This window comes from Triturus cristatus, chromosome 7, assembly GCF_964204655.1.
Source record: "Triturus cristatus chromosome 7, aTriCri1.1, whole genome shotgun sequence".
NCBI classification, from domain to species: domain Eukaryota; kingdom Metazoa; phylum Chordata; class Amphibia; order Caudata; family Salamandridae; genus Triturus; species Triturus cristatus.
The window spans coordinates 1,178,348,501-1,178,372,383 of NC_140590.1; the positions used below are offsets into that span (position 1 = coordinate 1,178,348,501).

Consider the following 23,883-nt stretch of genomic DNA (forward strand, 5'->3'; position numbering starts at 1 on the left):
TTTTTTTTGTATATATAATAACTTTATTGTTGGTTAATTAAAACCCTTACAATATAAAAACACTTGTAGCACATTCTTTAAAAAACAAGCACTGTATAAAATTGCAAAAAGGTACAAAGTTAACGTTTTACTTAAAACTATACAGAGCTACTTGGCAGTTAGTGATCGACTCGGGTACCCGGTTGGGGTCAGCAGATTGATGGTGGTTGGAAAGAAGTTACTTGACCCAGGGATGGAGTGCCACACTGCCATAATGAGGAGTGGTTGGAAGCGCCAATGACTTCCAGCAGTTTTTGTGCCTTGGTGACAAGTTTTGTTAACCCTATATTCAGCTTCGTGTTGTCCGGGTTTAGGGCTGCTATTACGGCTTAGCGGCATGATCGAATTCCGAGCCTAATCTATTCATCTCGCAGTGAAGTCGTCTGACAGTGAGCGTTGCGGGACATAGGCAAACTATGTGTTCCATTCCTTCAGTATGGTAGCCGCACAGCCTGCATTGGGTGTGATTATCTGGTATGCGCCATTCTTGGAGGTTCTTTAAAAAAGGCCATTCACCCATCCTTAGAGCCAGGAACTTTCTTTTCCAATAAAGTGCGAACGTCCTTGATAAATAAAAAAGTACAACTCCTGGTTTAAAATGTGTAATCACTGCCCAGGCGTGTTTCCTTTTTGACAATATTGCCTTATCCGAGTGAAAGGACCACAACCTGATGCTCTTCTTGATGACTGCTTTCAATGCAGACTGGGAGGGATTTGTTCCCCAAAATTCCTTGACACCGAGTAGTTGTAAACTATGATTCAGGTGAAGCCGATATTTGTGATTGGCGTGGCTGTTCTGGATTTCTTGCCAGAGTCTGGCCTCCAAGGAACTCTCCTGGGCATTGCGCAATCTGTTGCAAAACTTAATAAATTTGCCGGCCTGTACGCCGTGATGGTCAGATAGACCTAGTTCGAGGCGAACTTGTGCTGGCGATGCAGACTTTGGCAGATGAAATGCACGTTAACAAATGTTGATTATTAGTTTATGTCGTACCCTTCGTGATCTCATGGCCATACGTCAATGTGTTAATTATCTTCACCTTCATCACTTTTAACATTGGAATTAAACTAGGACCAAGCAGTTTTTTTAGACAATTTCGTGGCAGCAACTTCAAGGGTCAAGGCTTTGGTCCTCAGTGCTTCTTTCTTTTTGACAAATGAGCTTCTGGTGTCAAGAAACATTCCCAGGTATTTGTAGTGTGGTGTCGAGTCAATTTTTTCGTTGTTAAAGTGCCACCCCCCACGCATCTTCTTTAGCTTCCCAAATGAAATAGTTTTTGTTCAACTCTAAGAAGTTGCTTGTAGTATAAGGGAGCAAGCAGTTCATCAAGTAGCCTCTGTAGGCCCACTTTCGTATGGCTAAGCAGCACCAGGTCATCAGCGTATAGGAGGTTGCTGATACGTACTCCGTCCAATTGAGGTGGGAGGCAGTTAACACTATCAAGAATTTGCGAGAGATCCCATATAAACAGGTTAAAATGGAGTGGAGCCAGCACGCAGCCTTGTTTTACTCCGCTACTCGTCTCGATCTTCCTAGAGACATGGGAGCCTTCACCCAGCTTGATTCTAATCCATGTATCAGAATAGAGTTCAACTATTGCGAGAAGCAGAGGCCGGGGTACGCCCCAGGACCTTCATTTTTTCCACAGTAAACCCCGGGGTACTCGGTCGAAGGCTGCTTTAAAATCTACGAAACAGCAGTGCAGTTGGGTTTGTTGGACTGATGCTTTCTCTATCAAAACAGACAGGGTTAGTAGGTTGGTTGTTGTGCCAGAGTAGGCCACGAAACCAGTCTGATTTAAGGGGAGGCGCTTTGTTTCGGTGGCCCAGGCCAGCAGCTCTTCTAACAAGATGCTGGCATAATATTTAGACTCAACATCTAAGAGTGCAATCATTCGATAGTTACTGGGGTTGTTTCTCTTCCCGCTCTTGTGGATGGGATGAATGATAGCACCTCTCCAGGACTCAGGAACAGTGTTGTTTAGCCTGCAGTAAGAAAACAAGGGGGTCAGATGGACTGTCCAGAATTCAGCTTCCGATTTAAACAAGGCCTGGGGGAGACCGTTTGGCCCAGGTGCACCATCAGCTCTGGCTTTCTTTATTAAACGTAGAATCTTGTGGTTTAGTTCTTCCGGTGTCACGGTGGACTCAAAGGGTGAGTCGATGTTGTCCCCACAAGCCCCATTTACTGGTTCTTCAAGAGGACTAATGACAGAGGCTAGGGCCGGGCAAGTTGGCTTCGTAGTCTCCGTGGAGGATACATTTACGTTTGCTATACTAGGTAATTTGGGGCTGGCGATTTTGTTGATGTTGATCTTAAAATGAGATGATAAAAAGGATGACCATTCCTTAGCACTGATGTTTGCACTGCCATAGCTACTTCCACCTCGCTGCCCCCTATTTACAAGAGACCAGAATTGCTTGGAGTTTGGTTTCTTACTTTGGTAGAGAAGAATCAGCCAAAATTGATCCAAGCCACTTGTTTTACTCTGCGTACTGCGAGCTTGAAGGCAGCTTGAGCTTGCTTGTAATTGTTAAAGTTGATTTTATTACCTGGGCTCTTCCTGGATTCCCGAAGGGCATGGTTTCTACGTAACTTTCGTTTTTTTAATGCAGGTGAAATGTGTGGTCGAGATATGTGCTGCTCAGTGCTCCTCTTTAATGGAACTGCTTCTAGTAGTTGGTTGGTAAAACTAGCCCAGCTGCTAGTAGGAGAGAATTCAATATCTGAAAGTTGGCTTAATAATGTTCTGCATTTTATCATCAAGAGGGGTGCCGCATCAACTGACCATTTCATTTGTTTTAAATTCTCCGTATAGCAACCTACGTGGGTGTAGGCAAGCTCCTGATGACGCGGGGTGTTGGCAAGAATTGTTATAACTTGAGGCCGATGATCACGCTCACCTTGTGATGTGATATGATGGTGGTAGTTCTTTTAGGCACCTGGCAGCCAAACAGTGGAACTTACTTGCTTTGCATCTCAGACTAGAGCCTTTATAAGCGTCCTTCCGAAAACGCCTAAAAACCTGGCTGTTTAAGAGAAGGTCAAACCACCAGTAGAGGCAGCCCAGTCCCCCTCTTGATCTACTGGAATTAAGCCCTGGGACACTCCGTAATGGAGTAACCATGCGCTCTACAAACTGCTAACATAGCTATGCTTGGTTATTTTGCAAACAGTCCTGAATTCATGGGTCATTCTATTTCAACAAAAAAATTATGTTGCAAAAGGAGTAGAGATATTGTAGGATTGCAATATTTGGGGAGATTCAGCATCATACTGAGGCCAGGTACTGACTGCTCGGACCCTTGGGAAAATGGATTTCCCCATTTCAATACTCATGGTAAATGATATAAAATAAGTACATTCTGGAGAAACACAAGGAAGTATTTGAAACTCGTGTTGTGCATGTAAGTGGCCGTAAGCAGAAAATGTAGCTTAAAGTGAGCTGTACAGTCATTCATAAGGTTCGGTCAGCACCTTTAAGAGTGAAGGGGAACCTTAAAAAGCTCCCGATACCATATTTGAAGAAGGGATCATTGAATCCACAGATTCTTCAGAATGGGTTCAGCCCAAAAATTTTATTTTTAAAAACAACAACAAAAAAACTGCCAAGATCAATCTGTGTGGATTTGCATTCTCTTAATGAGAAAATAGTTATGGATTGGCATCCTCTCTCAAAAATCCATGAAGTTCGGTCAGCTGTGGATGTTGCACATGTTTTCTCTATTAGGCAATTTGATTTGATTAATTTGATTTTAAATGTATAGAGCGCAGTGTCTGCCCTTGGGCGTCTTGGCCCTGAATTTCTTAAGGGTAACAATGGAATAAAACTATAAGGGGAGAGTGAAGAGCCAAGTCTTAAATGATTTGCTAAATGTAGAGTGGTTGCCTTGGGTCCTCGAATTCCGGTTCCATAACTTAGCAGCACTGTAGACCAAACTCCCCAAGACACTTTCTTGATAAAAGGGATCTGTACTTTATTGGCCGATGATTACCTCAGTACTCTTGTAGGGGTGTACCAAGAGAGTTTCTTTCTGAAAAACTCTGGGCCTTGCTGATGGAGAGCTCTGAGTGTTAAACAGAGTGCCTTAAAGGCTACCCTCTTTTTAACAGGGAGCTAGTGCAGGTTTTGTCTGTCTTTGAGAACGTGATCAAACCTATTGACTTGGTAAAAGGACGGACAGTGGCATCCTGTAGCCTCTGCAGTCTTGTTAGGATGCCTTCGCTGAGCTCCCCTGTACTGGGTGTTTCAATAGTCTAACCTTGATAGGACAAGTGCAACGACCACTGAAGAGAGGAATTTCTTGAGAATTTTCAGGATCAAGAAGAAGGGATGATGTGAGATGGTTTGCCTGGTCCCTAAATGCGAGATTGGCATTGAGGTAACTTTGGTGACTGGGCATGGCAAGGATCCTAAAGATTGCGGCCACCAGGATGAATTCCAAAAGGAGGGGTCTTGTACGAATAGAAGAACCTCAGTTTTATCGGCACCCACTTTCAGGGCCTGGGAGCCCATCCAGCCTGTTGCTGCAGTCATGGATGCATTTAATCTAGCAGAGACTTTCTCCCAGTTCTCCTCCACAGAGATCACAATTTGAGTGTCAATTGCGTAGGATACCGTGGAGAAGCCAAAAGATTGAATTTGTTTCATCAGGGGAGTCATATAACTATTAAAAAGTGTCAGACTCAGCAATGATCCCTGTGGATCACCACATGGTAGGGTGAAAGGTTCTGAGGTATGAGTCGCCATGCTAATGGTTTGCTCTCTATTATCTAGGAACGAGAATAGGCTTAGAGCCAGACTGTGAATTCCTATGTCACACAGTCTGCTTTAAGTTATCATGACATACCGCGTCAAAAGCTGTGGATAGGTCCAACAAGACCACCGTCTGCCTTTCTTCCACGGTCCAGGACTTCCCTAACCTCTTCTGAGACAGTGACCAGCGCAGTCTCAGTACTGTCTCCTTTCCTAAAGCCAAATTGGCATGCGTCAAGAATGTGATTCTGATACTCAGTTGCCAGTTGAAACAGCAATACGAACTAGCAGACTCTGAATTTTTCCGATACTTACAAATCGGACATGCGTTAACCACCGTAATCACTGGGGACTCCACCCTCCCTGACCCCTCCCCCCTGGAGGATAGGCTATTGGATGGGCTGTTGCCACAGAAGGCAATTTCATTGACCTACAAAAAACTGGTAAACAACATGCCGGTTCCCCTGGCCAAGCTGCGGGAGTCGTGGGAGGCGGATGGTCTCCTGTTGCATGATGAGGAGTGGAGGGAAGCAGTGGCCTCCCCGTCCCCCCCCCCCCCCGAGAGATCGCGGTCTCTGTGCGACTCCGTTTGGTACAGTTGAAAATACTACACAGGGTATACATCACGGGACCGCAGATGGTCCGCATGGGGCGGGGCGACGGCGCACACTGCAGGCGAGGCTGTGGACAAGTGGCCACATTTATGCACATCCTTTGGGAGTGTGAGAAAATTCAAAGGTATTGGAGGGGGATACATGGGATCACGAGTGAGCGAGTGAGGTTTTGCACAAATCTGTCCGCCCCAAGGCCAAACGAGGTCTCCTTAATGTCTGGGAACCCACTGATCTGGGAGGGGCGGAGCAGCTGTGGGTCACACTAGGAGCTATTGTGGTCAAAAGAGACATAGCTCAATTATGGGGAGGACTGGTACCCCCTACTATTGTAGCTTGGAAGCGAAACATTGACTGGTGCATGTTCTGTGAGAAAACGGTCTATGTCGCAAGAGGGTGCCCCCAAAAATGGTCCAGAGTCTGGGCTAAGTGGAATGCCTATAGAGGAGAGATGTGTTGCACCAACTGCTCCCCGCGACAATGTAACCCTGTCACCTTGAATATCTGAACCATCACAAATATTGCCTACTGCATTTGTTCTATATCCCTGAGAAAGAATGTACACAATCATGCCATATCTCAACTATTGATGACTTGCCGACTGTTTGTTTATTAGAATCAATAAAAAGATGTTTTTTAAAAAAAAAAGAATGCGATTCTGCTCCAGGTGGATGGTGAGGTCAGTATTCAGGTGTTCTTCTAACATTTTGGATAGGCTAGGCAGTCTAGCAATGGGCCAATAATTCTTTTCCTCCAAGTAATCAAGTGTGGGTTTTTCAGGAGAGGCCGATTGGAGGCTTTCTACCAGTCTGTAGGAAACACACCTGATGCTAAAACTGTATTAAACAGTTGTATAAGATATGGTTCGAAGTAGTCACCTAACACAAGGAAGATAGTAGCAGGACAGGGATCTGTAGGGGTGCCTGACTTTGTGCGACCTAGGAGGCTACCCAAGTTATCTTTAGAGATCGTTGGGAATTCCTCAAGCACAGGATATTCCACTTCATGAGGTGTTGCATGTGGTGTGGAAAAATAGCCCAGTCTCATAGGAGTAGTATCTTGATAAACAATCTCTACTTTATTCTTAAAGAATTTGGCAAGGCTTTCACACATCCCCTGGGATGGAGGAATTGTTTGTGGGGAACGGGGGGGGCATGGGGGAGAAAGTTTGTGAACAGTTTGCAACCGCTACCTTGATGAATTTGCTACAGACCTGATCCCGTCTGTGAAGTATCTGGTCTTTATGATTATTAGGGATTTGTACTTCTGTATCAGTTCTTTACATTTCCTTTTCGTGACTGCGTTGTATTCAGACCTCCAGATTCTCTCTTGGCATCGCCATTTCTTTTTTAAATCCTTGAGTGAGGTAGTGTATTAAAATGAGCCTACCATCAGGCGGAATTAGCCAGAGTCTTGAGGTGTAAAGATATCTCCGATTACCTCCTAGGCTGGCCTCAGCAGCCATCATTTTCCAGCAACTTACAGATATATTACTTTGGGGCATGCAAGGAATTAACTTAAATCTTTCAGGATTCTTAATTAGTTTATGCTACAATCTTGAGACACAAATTATTAGACAACATTTTAAAATTATTGAAAGATGAAAGAATGGCAGTTAGCATTGATAAATGCAAATTTAAGAAATAAGAGTTAGATCATTTGAATCATACCATAATTGAAAATGGCATAATACCCAAGACAGATGGCACTGATGCCACTAAAATGGCAGACAACCAACATGATAAAGATGTTGTTAGATCTTCTTAGGCTTAACAGAAAACTATGTGAGGTTTGTTCAAGACTATCCTCATTAAGTTGAACGTCTGAGAAAGTTACAGAGGAAGCTACAGCATTTCATTTGGGAATAGAGCAAGATCAAGCTTTTAATCCTGTTCAGTGCATGACTGCAAATACGCTTGCGCTCAAAACTTTTGATGTCACAGTTGACAGTTCAATAGGCTTTGGGGCTGTGCTTAGTTGGTAAACAAGAGCATACAGTGGCTTTTTTTCTCGTATGCTTAGCGGCTCAGAAGTTCATTACAGTACGAATGAGAGAGAAGCAACTGCTTGTGTGTGGGCCGTGGAAGGGCTTAAATGTTGCTTTTAGGTCAAAAACATTAAGTTACTAACCGATCAAAAGCCCTCGATGTACATAATGCATGGGCATAGAGCATGTGTTCTTATTTGTAGCGCCTGATGCACTCAGTAAAAAACTAAATAAAAAAGCTCAGAGTGGACACCCTGGATGACCACGGCCAACAAACTCATCAGAAGTCACTATTGGTGGCCATTAATGAATGTTAACGGGGATGCGGGTGTTATTAAATGTAATTAAAGTGTACTTTCCAATAAACATTGGAAATTAATCAAAGAATCAATGGATTTGCCAACTTTTCCTGGTAGGTGTAGCTTTTTTTTTTTTACAAATGTGTAAATATTGGATGAAAATTAATGATTTTCTATGATGCACAAAGTCGTAACCAATGAATTATTGGTATTGCACTTGAAAACATTTACAAGATTGCTTTGAAATGTAATTAATTCTGTTAAGTAGTTATGCCACATTTTTATGCGAGACAACATTTATTTCAATATGGATGCAGTTTCTGGTGTTCTGCTTATCTTACTCCTGCTCTTTCACCCTTCCAATCGGTGTCGTACTGCAAACCATTACTCCTCTTTTTTTCTGTGGAGGACCTAGTAAATGACGTTAAAGATTAAAGATGAACAACCACGTTAGAAAGTGTGTATTGTGAATGAAGTTTCCATCATGTACCCATAGTTTAATTTTCAAGGACTTTTGCTGGAGGTTTTGTTGTAGATGTACTAATTCTATGAGCGTTTGTGCAAGAAATGATTCATTTTGTGCTGAACATCTCCGGATCGCAGTTGCTGAGGGGGTAGGTGGAGGACTTCTCTTACCTTAAGAAATGGGTCAGTACTAAAGTTTTTAAAACATAACGTGGCTGTTTCTGATTTGCTAATTCAACCCTAACCATGATCATACCATGCTGAATTTCCAAACTATTAATAGCTTGAGTGAATTGCGTATAAAACGCCTGGGTTTTAAAACCATGTGGGTCATTAGATTTCACTTGCTCTTTGCTTGAGAAATCTATTGTTTAAATATAAACTTAAAAAGGACTCGCATCCAGCCTCCTCTCTTTCCTGGATTCTCATTGGTTCCTGTGTATGCCACTTACCTTTCCTCCATTTCTATTGGCTGTTGCATTTTTTCCTGCATTTACTAATGCTTGTTCCTCAATTGCTTCTCTGATGAGTTTCCCACTGCTAAAATACTGTTAACACCCGCTTGGTGGAAATATACTTTCATAAAGATTTGCCTTTTACTATTGCAGTATATTTATATAACAATTTATCACCCAGAGAGATTAAGTGATTTGCATAGCATAAGAGGATGTTGCGCGACCGAGACTCGAACTGGGATCCCCAGCTCTTGAGTCAGCAGCTCTTATTTTTATTCTAGAACTTGGCAATTGATGCTTCCACATTTATTCTGTTTTATCCTATTAAAGTATATATTTTTCTGAAGAGTATTGTACGGCTAAATCTATTGGAGATTTTGGAGTCAAATTGATTTTGTAAAAAATTGGGTAGTTCAAAATATTAGGGATCGGCTCCCACAAAGGTCATGGTATATTTATATTGACTTAGTTAAATGTTACAACTCTTTAGCATATGATAAGAGGAAGCTGACTGTTTTAACAGATTACTTTTAAAAAAACGTGCAACATTTGTTCTTGGGACAGTCCAACCTCAGGTGCCGTTTTTGAATTTTTGGTTAAAAATATTTTGCATTGAAGGTGTTCTAAAACAACTGGTGTCAGACAATGGGGCAACTGGTGTGGAGGTATTTTGTGCTTATTAAATATTATGGGTTTAAGTAGAGGTACTCTTATATTGTCCATATTTCAATGACCAAATTGAGCGCACTAACGAGTCTCGAAAGAAAGCATACAATCTGCTTTAGCACCAAATTTGAATGTGGTAAATTATCCGATGGAAAGTGTATGGTGGTATCAAGGTTCAATTGTGCTCAACCCACAGCAAAAGGACATCCTCAAGAAATCTAAAATAGTGGAGCAAGCTGGAACTTATTTTTGGTTAGACTATTGTCCGGTTGACAGTAGTGCTGAAGTTAGTACCTTGAGTTCATCAAATGCACCCGGGAGTTCTGATATATGTTATGACGATGTTAGTCTCCTTGTATGTTCTGATGCCATCACTGTTAGTGATGCCAATCATCTTTTGCAAGGATCTTGTGTCCCATATTTAAATGCAATTGGTCATTAGAGGTCCCTGCAGAAGTCAATGATTTTATCCCTTACTAATTATAATTGTTTTTCAGATTTTATCTTCTTAATTTTGTTCTGTTATACCTTACTGAAACGTTATTATCACATAGTTACTGCCTTCATTGACCATGAACCTTCATAACAAAGGGGCTGACTAAATGGAAGTGGTAACGGAGTGAAACTCCAGGAAAATGCCCCATGATACGCAGTCACACTGGCTCCGCAACAAACGTCTTCTACTTAATGCGCACATGCACAGTGTTCTGCAAAGTGGTAATTGAAAGTTGGCCACTTTGTACAGTCCAGCCAAGTACCATGCATTATGGGTCAGACAAACACATTTCAGTGCCTGACACTGCATCACCGCACTGAAAGGCATTAGTCATGCAAACTAGACACAGCTCGAGGTGCTCTAATACAGCAGTGTAATTTACAGCCAGTGCAAGCTGTCATCTCGAGACCTACGGGGTTGCCCTGCAGAGACCGGGTTTGAGAAGTGAGAAGTTTCCATGGAGACTAGCATAGGCTGTTGTTCTGATTGTCCAGACATAATGGATTTTATATTGTCTGTGCTCTGTCCAATATACCAGGAGTTGAGTCTCTGCTGGGCCATTGGAGGGGAATATAAAGAAACCCATTCTAAAAACACAACAAGCATTTGCAATGCAATAGGTCTCGCACTTACGAGAGTTTGAGCTATTGGCATTGTAAATGACAATGCCTTTTATTTTCGTTTTTAAAACATAAATAAAAGGCATTGGCATTTACAATCCCAATAGCTTAAATTTGCGTAAAAGCAACCCGGAAAAGGTGGCAACATCAGCATATGTGTGGGTTATTTCAGAGAGCATATTTATCTGAACTATTAATGGGTCTCTAAAAAAAGATGACAACCCTCCAAGGGATTAGGACGCCATCCCTTTTTTCTAGCACATAATCATTACAAACAGTGAAACACGTCTTTATAAACAAGAGGTCTAAGATGCAAGCACTTGCACGGATTCAACTAAAGCACAACAGGGTGTGTTTTTAATTCTTACAGGAAAAAAAAATGGAGGACAAATAAATTTGCAGGAAAGATGCAGCTCAATCTTTTAAATAAAAGCCCCGATCATAGCACAGTGGGCTTTAAATCACAATTTATTCCATTTTTATATTTATAGTTGATCAAATTAGCAAAGGTTCCTGGGTCTTTTATTACTTTTATTATACCTCACTTCCTGCCACCCTCCTGAGCTCCAGCGCTGCTTTCATTCTCTGAGATCAGCGAGAAGCACCACATACCACAGTGGAACTGTGCAACCAACAGAGACACAGCCACAATCTCTGCCCCTTTCGGTCTCCACGCAGCCCTGGGAGGAACAAGATGACTGCAGGAGAAAGCGGCCCAAAGTGGTGCTCCAGGACCTGCTCCTTCCCTGGCTGTCTTGGATTTTTAAAGACCCGACCAGGCACAGCGCGCAGCTTTTAAGAACCCACCTCTCCTCTACCCCCACAGCTCAGTTGAGACCCGGAAAAGGTGGCAAGATCAGCAACATTCCCCCCATATCCACCAGGAAATTTAGAGGAGGCCATGGCTGCAAGCATCGGCGCAATCAATGTAGTTATACACTTGTGTTACCCCAGCAGTTTACAACGGTTCCAAAACTTTTTGATCTCTACAAATCCTTGCTACATAAGTCATGAAAAATAAAGAAATATCTGCAAAACAGAAGCGTGGCTAAAGTGTGAACACCGGCATTGACGGCCGCTTATTTGTATTTACAGTGTGCCAGGCATGCTTTCACTTTGAGGAGAGTACGGCGAGAGACGGCAGCTATTCTTTTAAGTGAAAGCGCACATGGCATGCTCCAAATACAAACAAGTAGACGCCATTGCTGAAGTCAGTGTTGCGTTGTTTCGCGCCTTTGTTGTTTTGACGGCTACTTGTTTGTATTTGCAGTGCACCATGCGCGCTCTCACTTAAAAGAATAGCTGCTGTCCCTTACAGTACTAGCTTCAAAGTGAAAGCACGCCTGGCACAATGCAATTACAAGCAAGCGTTTGCCACTGTCCCCATCAGTATCAATAACAAAACAAGCATTTGCAATGCAATAGGTCTCGCAGTTATGCGAGTTTAAGCTATTGGCATTGTAAATAACAATGCCTTTTATTTAGGTTTTTTAAAAGAAAACAAAAATAAAAGGCATTGTTATTTGCAATGTCAACAGCTCAAACTTGCGTAAATGCGAGACCTATTGCATTGTTTTTTTTTTTTTCATTCGCCTCAGAACCCAACAAACCGGTAGTCCACAGGTCGCCACTGCTTCTCATTTTAGAGAGGTAGGTTTTAAGGGGTACTGCCCCATCTCTATATTGTCCACCTACCAGTGGTTCCTCTGCTTCGTACTCGTTGTTAACCTCTCGTTGATTAGTGAGAGGGTGAGTCATGCTCTCCAAGGAATTCAAAAGACTGAGGACTACGACTCAATCTGAGAGCTTCCCAAAAGGCTTAATCATAGGAAAGAGACCAATTGGTTTTGTGGAGAACTAGGCCGAAGACCAATTTAACAGGCAGTCCCATATGGCACTCTTCTTACTATTTTTTAATCTGATCAAGTCTATTTTAGATGTTTTATACACAGATGAGAGCCATTCTGAATGTGTGAGAGGCAGGACTGCAGCCCATTTCTTGCAAATTTCTCGTCTGGCCAGCAAAATGGCAAAAAAAGAAACCCTCTGGTATGGCCAGTGATATCAGATTGAATGCCTAAAATTATTAGACTAAGAGTTATATGTACTGGGTAGCCTAGAATGGATTTTAAAGTAGAGCTCACTTTTTGCCAGAATTCAGAAATAGCAAGGCAAGTCCAGAACATGTGTGTGTCGGGGGCCCTTTCCATACTGCATTTTTTACATCTGGCCGGTGGACCGTTGGACATCTTTGTAAGCCTAGCCGGGGACAAATAGGCCCTATGTGTGGGGAAATAATGATTTCTTCTTAGCCAGGCTGGTTTCACAACTAAAAACAAGGTGCTATAAGAGACCCGCCTTAATTCCACCCAATTCTCCTCCGGAATCAATTCTTCCCATAGCTCGCCTGCTAGTCTGAAGTCCCCGTCTATAGACTCCTCAATTGCCCAATAAAAAAAAGGCTACCTCCTTTTTGGCTGGTGGCTTTTTAACAAGATGTTCTTCAAGGTCACTCCCGCACCCTATCGATTTTTTACAATTTTGAACCCAACTGTTTAACTGTAAATATTTAAATCTGGAGATTCTACCTTCCAATTTATCATCAAGGGTCGCCCAAGAAAGGAGAGAACCATCCTCCGTTAAGTCTCCCCATGTTGATAGACCTGCAGATTTTAATGGTATGGCCAACATGTCTTTAAGACAACTTGGGGTCCCCGGACTATCCCATAGTGGAGCGAATCTTAAGTAATACTCCAGACCAGTTAGGATTTTAATTCTGGTCCAAATTTGAACTGCGCCCCAAAGAACCTTCAGCCTAACTTTTTGAAGAATTTTTTGTCTCCATATTTAAAAAGAAAACCTTCATAGGGAAGCCCTGCCTGATGTAACATTGCTGTGAACATCTTTCCTCTATCTGATGAATCTGGGGATTTCAACAGCATTCTTGAGTGGGTTAATTGAAAAGCCCACGCATAATACTGGACATCAGGGAGAGCGAGACCACCCTTTTCTCTTCTCTGTCTTAGTTTTTTCCAGGAGATCCTGGTTGCTTTATAAGCCCACACAAATGAATCTATTGCCTGCTGGAATCTATCTATCAGATGTTTTTCAAAATGTAATGGGATGTTATTAAACAGAAAGGTTACCCTTGGTAGAATTACCATTTTAATCAGGTTAACCCTTCCTAAAATGGTCAAAGGGAGGTGAGCCCATGATCTCATTTGTTTTTGACTCTCTTTAAGGATGTTAAGAAGATTCACTCTGGCTATCACCTCAATTTTTGGGACGATTTTAACTCCCAGATACCTCATCTCATCCGTGGTATGATATCGACCCTTTGGCAAGTTCCAAGTCATAAATTCTACCAAACTTCTCGGCTAGCCTGATGACTTGAGGAAATGATGTTTCTAAGTCGGACGACAAGATTAAAATGTTGTCTGCATACAGGGCCACCTTCCTCTCCCATATGAGACTTTTGAATGGTAATATGGCCCGATTCCTCCCCGAGACTTTTAGCAAATGGCTCTATATACAGATTGAATAGGAGGGGGGGAAAGGGGGCAGGGGAAAGGGGGCAGCCCTGTCTTGTTCCTCTCTTTATGCTGAAAGGCTTGGTTAGTTTATTATTCACTATCAGCCTTGCCGAAGGGTTGGTATATATAAGTTTAATGATTCGGCAAAATCTTGGGCCAAAGTTAAATTTCTCGAGGACGGCAGCCAGATAAATCCAACTCACCCTATCGAAGGCTTTTGTTGCGTCAAGCGTCATAGCAGCCAGTGGTACAGTGAAATTTGAGCAGAAATCAATCGCACCTATCAGGTCGTGCGTAAGATCGAAGAGATTTCTACCTTCTAAAAAGCCCTTCTGGTCGGTATGCAGCAGGTCTCCTGCCACTACTCCTAACCTATCAGTCAAGATCCTAGTAAAGATCTTATAATCAGAGTTAAGGAGTGATATGGGTCTGTATGACTCACAATTAGTGGGGGGGGGGGGGGGTTTACCTGATTTTAAGATTAAAGTGATGTTAGCATCTCCCCACGACGTTGGTGGTTTTACCCCGTCTACTAGAATATTATTGAAGAGTATGGTCAAGAATGGAATTATCTCTTCGCCCAGAGATTTGTAAACATCAGCCGGAAGGCCATCCGGTCCGGCCGCCTTGCCAGTTTTACAGGCGAAGAGTGCCTTCCTCACCTCCTGTTGTGAAATTTCCACCTTTAGGCTATCCTGTTGAGTAGATTTCAGGGTTGGGAGGTGGACCGAATTCAACCAGTCTCTAGCCGTAATAATATCTATGTTATTATCTTCGTCATACAGTTCCCTAAAGAAGGTGTGGAAGGCATCCTCTATCCTATCTTCATTGCTTGTTGGTGTGTTAGAATCTGCAACGTTTATTTCTTGTATGTGATGTCGCGCCCAATCTGATTTGGCCTTCCAGGCAAGTAATTTGCCAGCTCCCTCACCATACTCAAAGTGGGCAAGCCTGCTCACCTCCCACCTGTTAGAAATTCTAACCTGAACTATACTGTCCAGAAGCGCTTTCAAGGATTCCAATTTAGCTATTAGTATTTGATTACTCTCCTGATCTAACTCTTCCCTGATACCTTTTTCTACCTCCTTCATTTGGGACTCTATGAGTGAAATTTCCTCCCTATACATCCTATTTTTAGACGAGAGATTTTAAGGTGTCCCAAACCAGAGTAACATCAGCTGAACCAACATTGGTATCCAAAAAGATTTTTATCTCCTGAGATAGATAACTAATCTCTTTATCTAAAAGGATTGTGCGGTCAAATGACCAGACCTTTTGCTGAGCTTTCCCCACAAAATTGCAAATCATCCAAATGGCTGCATGATCCGATAGGTGAGGAGTCATGACTTCTTAACTCATGGCTAATCAAGATGTAGTCTATCCTGGATTTATGGCTATATTTTTTGTTGTAAAAGGATACACCCAGTTAGTTACCCGACCTCTCCCTCCAGACATCTATTAGCGCATGTTGTTTCATAATTATTTTTAAAAAGGCTCTGGATTTGGACAGGGCATTAGCTCTGCTATTTTGGGATTTATCCAATAACGGATTCAAAACTATATTAAAGTCCCCAGCAAAGTTTTTCTTATCCGGGAGCCCCAATAGATTTGAAAAAATTGAAGGATCATCCTGATTAGGACCGTAATAGCCAACTATATTAATGGGAGTACCTTCCACCAAGATCGTTACTATAACCCATCTACCACTAGAATCTGTCTTAACATCTAAGGGGCTAACGTTGGCTTGTCTTTTAACCAATATGGCAACCCCTCTAACATTGGCCGATTGCTCAGAACAGAAGCAGTGTTCCACCCATCTAAGTTTTTGGCATAGATCAGTAATTTCTTTTTTGTGAGATGGGTTTCTTGTAGGACAATTATTTGTGCAGGTGAATCTCTCAGGTATTGCAAAAAAAATTCTCTCCGGTTCTCAACTCGGAGGCCATTCACATTCCATGATAAGATTTGAAGCAATTTCATGGAGGATTGAGGAGACCATCATGCAACTCTACCTCCACCTGCAGGAAATTAATGCCTGACCTAAAACGGAGACAATAGTATGATAAGCCTAAAAGACGAATGAGGATTATTTTTTCTTTTTTAATGCCCCTCTGCTCCCTAACCCGTGCTACCCCTATCCCTCCCCCCTTGGAGAACCCAAACCCCATTTACCTGGAACCCAGGCTCTACCCGCCGGTGAACCCCCGCTCTGCCTAAATTTTTACTTTTAATTTGTGAAAATGCTAGTGCTAAATGAATAAGTATATCCAAAAAGGAAAAATTAATATAACTCAAATGTATATACCCGGTGAGAACCCAAGTGGTTAGGCATAAACCCAATCTTAATTTTTGCTGCACTCGTATAAAACCTATAGTGCCTCAATCATAGGGAAGCCGGCAAATGTAAGGCATAACTACATTCTTTAGCATGTAGAGAGTTTATTTTAAACTTTCTAAAAGATCATCCGCCTCCTACACTGTTCGAGCGTTGTGCATCTTATTATTAAGCATAATCCTTAATTGAGCTGGGAATTTGAGTTGGACAACAGCCCCCAGCTTTTTAAAGTCTTCCATTCTCTTTCCCAACTCCCATTGACGATCCAGAGTAACACGCGAAAGGTCAGATCTAATCTCAAAAATAAAGTCTCTAGATTTCAGTGATTTCAATTTCAGGGCGGCAGATAATATTTTTTCTTTTAATTCAAAGGTGAGGAAGTTTATAAGAATTTTTCTTGGCTTCGTCCGTTGAGGATTCCTCCTAAAAGGGTCTGTGTACTCTCTGTATATCTCGCCTCAGCTCTTTTTCTGATGCGTCAATCTGTACCACTTCCTTGATGAGGGACACAATAAAAGATTTTAAGTCCTCCCCCTCTTTTCCTTCCGGCACCTTCAAAAGGCGTAAATTATTGCGCCTGGAGTAGTTTTCTAAAGACTCCATTCGGTCGCCAAGTGCCGCCTCCTCTATTTTAAGTAAGGAAATGTCCTCTTTGGCTGCTCCCAGGTCAGTTTTAAGTTCTTCCACCGTATTTTCTAGTACCCCCGTCCTGGAGTTTAAGATGTCTCATTTTTTCTCCAGAGTCTCACAAAAGATTCCGATGTCTCCCTGGTTAGACTCTGAAGTAGCAAAACCTTTTTTGATGTCGGAAGCCATTGCATAAAATAGTCGTTCTAATGAGGTTTCTGGAGAGGGTTTATCACTTAGGGGCATTTCCGCGCCCACATTTGCCTCTTCCGCTGTCGCTACTACTCCTCCAAAAATGGCATCAGTAACAGCAACTTCATCTACTGGGCGATGATTTGAGGCCAAAATCTCGTGGATTCCAGAGGTTACTGGTGTATCTGGCGCAACGGATTCATTCGGCTGAGGGAGCTGACCCCCCTGCGGTTTGTCTTTCAACTCAATATGTGCAACCGGTAAATTTGGGGGCAGACCAGAGATGGACAAAAGATCTGTGCCCGTATTTAACAAAGGGTGAAGGTCAATCAAGAACGAAGTCTCTGCTGCCATTTTAGAATGGAGGTGAGACAGGGACTGAGGCTGTATCTCCAAGACTGGCGAGGCGCTGTCAGCCCTAAGAGCTTTCCCCTGCATTGCCACGTCTAAAACTTGAGGCAAAACCTTAAAGTATGACCTCAACGAGGGGGTCACTTTAATTTTAGCATCTGAGAGAGGACCTTTTTTCCTTATATTTTTTAGGCCTTTTCCCTTATGTACCCGATAGGGAGCAGAACTATCCTCAATGTTCTCCGCAGACTTCCCAACAGGGATCTCCTTGTTGCCAGGGGGTATTTTGATGTTATCTCTTAATACCCCTCCCTCTTTACCCGCGTGTACGTCCACTTGTGGGTCCAGCTTGCATGGGGTACCACGTTTGATGAATAAATCCGATTTGGCCCTCAAATTTTTTTGTGGTCTGCTTGTTTTATCAAACTTGCTCACCTCAATGCCACTGTCAAGCTTTGCTTCCATCTGCCTTGACTCCTTCCCCTTATTTCCTTTATTACTGTTTTTTATGTGGGTGGGAGGCGGAACGGGGGGGGGAAACCCTTTCGTCTCAAATAATATGGAGCAGAGAGGGAGCGGTCATGTTTTTCCAGACGTGAACCTTCAGCCTTAGTTTTACTTTTTTTGCTGCCTTTAATGCTTTTAATACCTTTGCTCCCCTCGCCCTCACACACTCCCTCCCCCAGTTCAATTATAACTGCCCTCATCTTGCCACCCCCTGCCAAAGCTTCCTCCAAACCTTCAGGGGCACGCCAGCATGTTTTGATGCCCTCGCAATTTGCCACCACCTCTGCCTCCAGTTTGAATGCTCCCGCTGCCCTCCAGGTGCTGACTCTGCCACTCCTACCCCCGGATACACCTCGGGGGAAACCGCCGCAGAGCAGCCGACGCGCTGCCGATCTCCAGCCCCTCCTTAGATCCGGAGCAGCAGCGAGGGAAGGCAATCGCGGCATCAACACACATCCCTGGACGCTCACCAGGTAGGAAAAGTATGCTGATTTACTTTAGGGCATTTCCACTCCCTTGTGGGCACATTAAGCGCCAAGCAGCAGCAAGAGCGGGAGAAACCACAGACGCAGCAGCGACCGCTTAACTCGCGGCCGCCATGTTCTCCGCCACCTATTGCATTGCAAATGCTTGTTTATACTCAGATGATTGTTTATGTGCAGCGCCATGTTTTAGCTGTCACTCCATGCATCAGAGAAGATAGACGGCGCACGCCATGCTCAACCAGAAGTGACCGTTGTATGCGACAAGGTTCTCGGGTCAGCCGCGGTAAATGAGGGCCTCCGGTGCATCAATGCCTGCCTGAGGGTGAAATTTCAAGTGAATTTATTATCTCTCAATGGCCTTTGGACCGCTTCCCACCATCAAACACCATGGCAGCACTCGGAACAGGAAGAAATACATTAACTGGAATCTGATCGTTTTAAAAGGTTACAGCTGCCCAAATATAATTTAATTTTGTACTTGCCCTTTGAGAGTTTGGTGAATATTTTCCTTTTACGACTGTCAATGATAAAGCCGTTAGGGATCGAAGCAATAAAAAAAGGGGATAATATATTTTAAGGGGTACAAGTCTATTTAGTTCATACTCAACGATTGATGTGGCGGAGCTGCTTTTCCAGTTCTTAAAAAACATGCAACATCTGATTCGAGCGGCCCGTGGTGACACTTCAGGGATGACGACAGCTTCATGAGAAGGCTCAGCTGCCCTGTCGCGGGCTCGTGAGCAAGACTTGACTAAGTGACGAGATCAAATGACAGAGTGACGGGCCTCTCAAATTGGATTTCATGAAGCCTTAAGACGCTTATAAAACAAGAAGCGCGAGCAACAAGCCCGGGAGTTGTATGCGCGTGTACGCGCAAAAAAACAACAACACGCAAGTGGTGCGCACAAAAGGAGAGGCCTGTGCACATTCACGCTCACATGCACGCAGGCTTTAGGCCACTCTAGTAGCACTTTGAAAACCTGCTTACTAAAGGTCTCGCCTGAGCTAGTGCATGCGCTAGCGCTCAGGCGAGACCTAAATAGTGCTCACCTACTAGATAAAGCAGACCGTGTAACGAGCCAAGGTCCCGTCCTTATGGGCAGGAACAAATGGAGATAAGGTGGTACCAAGGCGGGACTAACAAGCCTCATGATAAATTGGAAGCCAGCGTTTATGAAGGACAATGACACAAGCTAATTAAAATATGGGCGGTGAGTGGGAGGGGTTTCCAGTGCATACTCTACTAGAGCATGCCTCGCAGAGCGAGCAGCGCATGTGCGCGGCTGCTAGGCTCGACCTAAAACCTATCATCTGTGTCACAAAGTATGTATGAGGGAGTCATAAAAATTGAAACGCTGAACCACTGGCAAATCTAACTTTGGCCCAAAAGGTTACCAGCCGTCCCTGTAGCATGAAATTTGACACTCAAAGCAAGTGCCTCCAGCACCAACTTCCCAGTTGTCTGTGCAGTTTACATGCTGGTTTGATCAATATCACATGTAGGGAAACTCCTCACTCTGTATCATCTAGGCATTGTGTTTCTAGTTCCTGTATTTATTTTATCAACCATGTTGTGATATGGAGCGAAGTGACTATCATACATACAAATCATATTTCTTTAGGAGCAGGATTGCACACAAAATACATTGTTTAAGATGGAAAGTATCCGTCAGTTGAACCTCTAGACTCAAATTACGAACATTAAAAATATATTTTGTCAATATTGTGTTCTCCAAATCTGGTTTTAGCAAATCTAAAGGTCTACAAGTACCATAATGTATCTGCAAAGTACTAACTAGATAACATACTATTGTAGGACATTAATTAACGCAGTGTGCGCCTACGCCTTCCACATCCTACGCATGCTGCAAAAGATCTTCAAATGATTGCCTCAGAACACCAGACGGACTGTCACACAAGCACTCATCACAAGCAGGCTGGACTACGGCAACACCTTCTATGCCGGATTCTCCAAACAACTCCTACACAGACTCCAGACCATCCAGAACACTGTGCAAGACTCATACCCTACTTTCCACGCCACACCCACATCATACTGCACCTCAGGAAGCTTTACTGGCTCCCATTCACAAGTGCAGCCAATTCAAACTTCTGACGAACACATTCCAAAGTCCTACACAACACAGGACCGAAATACCTAAACAGACGCATACACTTTCACCAACCCACTAGACACCTACATTCTGCCTCACTGTCACACAAACCTGCATCCGCAAAAGTAAAACTGGAGGTCGCTCATTCTCCTACATCACACCCAAAGACATGGAACGACCTACCTCACCACATAAGAGCTTCCTCGTCACTTCTTGAGTTCCACAAGAAGCTGAAGACCTACTTGGCTCTTCGCCCACCCAAGCACCTGGATACCCTGTCAGGTGATTAGTGCGCTATACAAATCAATATAACATAACAGTTACATTTATAAAACTCTAATGAAGGAGGTTGTGGAACTATAGGAGAACTGCACCCCTCAGTGACATCTGCAAGGTAAACTTCTGATTTACTATAGGTAGTCCCCAAAGCAGCAATTCACAACATTGGATGATCTGTGTTTCAAAACAAGAATTCAGCCAGTGGCGCCAAATCCTGCAAACTTTTTACGTGGCAGCTCGTACCTGCAGGCAAGCCGGTAGGAAGCCAATATTTGCAAGGCAACTGGATGACGTTGTGTTTGTTTAGAACCAGGAGGGTATCAGTGCAGCCATGAGGGGATACTAGTACGGGACATGGAAGCGATGTTCGCATGGAAATCGCGATGCTAGAAGTGGCTACGGAATATACGATACCTGTCGTCGTCGGGTTGCATTTTTATGATGGATGCTAAAAACTGAGTTAGCTACAAAGTGTCACACATAGGCCAGAAAATGTAAATAACTGGCAGAGTAAAGATATGAAAAGGTCACACATAAGCAAACTCAAAACCATATATGAGCACATCGAAATTAAGGAAACGTCACGCAGAAGAAAACTGAAAACGTGGCAGCTGTGCACATCATGCCAGCATCGAGAAAACCTTCGATAGGAAGTCTGGCACCCATGCTGGAAGTATAATGATCGCCCAACATCATTCACGGTGCCAAACTGCAATCCAGTGGTGTAGGAGACTGACAACACTTTTGACATTTGCATCTTTTAGGGTTCTATGGACGCGATCCCTCACCCGGTATTGTCTTTCTCGATGTCCTTGCTGACCAGCTTCATTTTGGCTCCGCTTAAGAATTCCTTCTATTCAAATGGACGGGTCTTTTTCACCAAGATAACCACATGGCCACCACTTACACGGACCGCACGTACATACAGCCCAATGTCCGTGCTCCGTAAAGACAGTACTTCCGGGTCGCATAACAGCCAATGCCATGCCTGATCGTGTTCTGGAAATCGGAGGGAGTGGTCATATGTATGGTGACCCGGGATTGGAACGCTGGCGACACTTCATCCAATCCTAGTACGCTACACAATTATATCGAAGCGCTCATTGGTTGTTGATTCCGCACGTGCTTCTAGGGTTTGTAAACATTGTCTTAGAGCCGCCCAGCCTGCAAACTGGCAAAATTGGGGGGTGGGCTCATCGGGCGGGTAATAAAAATTGAGCTAATTACGGACTTGGAATAAGTTAGCTGCGTCGTGTCGGCGTAGGGGCTCCAGGTGCATGGGAGTAAGGGAGGCAGTAGGAGAGGTGGCGGCAGCGTTTCGCTTCGGGCGACTGCTGTATGTGTGAAGGAGGACGAACTTTAGTTGACATTTCTCCGACGAACACATTATCCAGTGTGGGCTAACTAGACTTTCTATCCTCTCGAGTTCAGTGGCCCTCCACCAACTCACAAGCAGCCGCAGCCCCAGCCCGCAGCAGGAGACGCTCCCGTCTAAATCTAAGTGCCCAGCCTTTCGCGTCATAGGCAAAGTGTGACATTTCCATTGGCTGATCCAGTTTCCGATAAGATGGGAATGGTTGCTGCCAGTACTAAGAAGAGAGGAAAACAATAGAGCGGAGCTTCGTTTTGAGGTTTATCGTGCAACGTGTCCAGCCTTATCTTCCCTTGTCATCAGCTCTGGTTTGTGCCCTTTTATCACTTGTAGTTTGTTATGAGTGACACTGATCATACACAATGATCGGAGAGTGATGCCGTGGGCTGGGTCAAAAACATGGAATAAAGTCCATACACCCACAACAGGCAAGTCAAAGTATTGACTGGCAATTCTGGTATTTGGTGACTATTCCTACAGAATAAAACAGGTATCTGCTGAGGGTGCTTGTCGTTATATTGGCTTTTCTGGCATTCACAGGCTAGCCGGTAGTCACTTTTAACAATCTTGGTGTTTGGATGCGAGGCAGCTGTGGTAATGGCCCAGGCCCAGCCGTCAGGCTTGGGGCGCTTGCGCTAAATAATTGAAACGGTAGGCCAAAGTGCTGGTTTAAGTCCGATTTTAGAACACGCATATGGGCGGGGTTCATCTCTCTTTATTAACTCACCCTGACCTCCAACGCGAGGTCAGGGCATGAGTGCGCGTATGCTTCACAGCATGGAGGCGCAGCCTCACGCTGTGACATTCCTCCAAAACTTTCAACCAAGACAAGATGATATAGTCCAAGCATTGTGCGTGGAACCCCTTGGGTTCTGCGGGCCAGTCGTGATGATAACTAGATGTAAAGTGAGTCGAAATGAAAAATCCGGAAACTTGAATACTTTTCTTCAACTTCGTTTATTTCCAGAAGCAGTAACCCACGGGAGTGCGTCCTCGTTCAAGGAGAATCCAACTGCAACTGCCAGGCAGAAGCATTCCTATCCCACTGAACGAGAACACAGGCTTGGGCTAAACATTCATACATGTTTATCATGGCAGGTACCATCTGCGAGGACAAACTATTCTAGAATGTAAACACACGTAGGAGAAGACTTCAAAGAAATACTTTAAAGAAATGTATACACTTCACTAGGCTTTGCAGGCTCTCCTCACACATGCAGTCCTCAAGTCATTTAGGTCTTGTGATCTGGTGCCTCAGGTTGTAGGGGTGATTCCTGGTCGGTGGAGACATCCTAGTGGGCTTGGGTGTTTCAGCAGATGGTGTTTCCCTTTGGTAGGTGGGCTTACGGTAGGTGGCTCAGGACTGTGACTTGGTTGATCAACTTCATTGTTGTGCGATTCTTCTCTGGTCACCTGAGTGTTTTAGGGGGATCGACGATCTTTGTGGCATGCAATTGGATGGCGCCATTTGGTGATAGCGGATATATTTCTTGTGATGCAGCCTGAGTTGTTTCTGGCAGTCACCATTGTGCCCTTTCAGGCGACCACAAGAAGTGGGTGGACTTCAAAGGGGAGTCAGCACTTCCCTCAAGGATGTCGGACTCGCACCAAGACCCAGTCTCCCTCACAGATGTCTGAAGTTTTGGCGTGGCATGCTTGGCTGACTCTGTCATTGTTCTTCGTTCTCCTTAAC

General features: G+C 43.8%; 1 protein-coding gene across 1 annotated transcript in view; it reads right to left on the reverse strand.

Moving 5' to 3' along the window:
• Positions 1–22,311, reverse strand: part of PELO (pelota mRNA surveillance and ribosome rescue factor) — a 151,720-nt gene extending 129,409 nt beyond the window's left edge. The window contains exon 1 of the mRNA XM_085618496.1: positions 21,607–22,311. Coding sequence (XP_085474622.1) covers positions 21,607–21,647 — 41 coding nt within the window. The 5' untranslated portion in view covers positions 21,648–22,311. The remainder of the gene's footprint in view (positions 1–21,606) is intronic.
• Between the last annotated feature and the right edge of the window lie 1,572 nt (positions 22,312–23,883).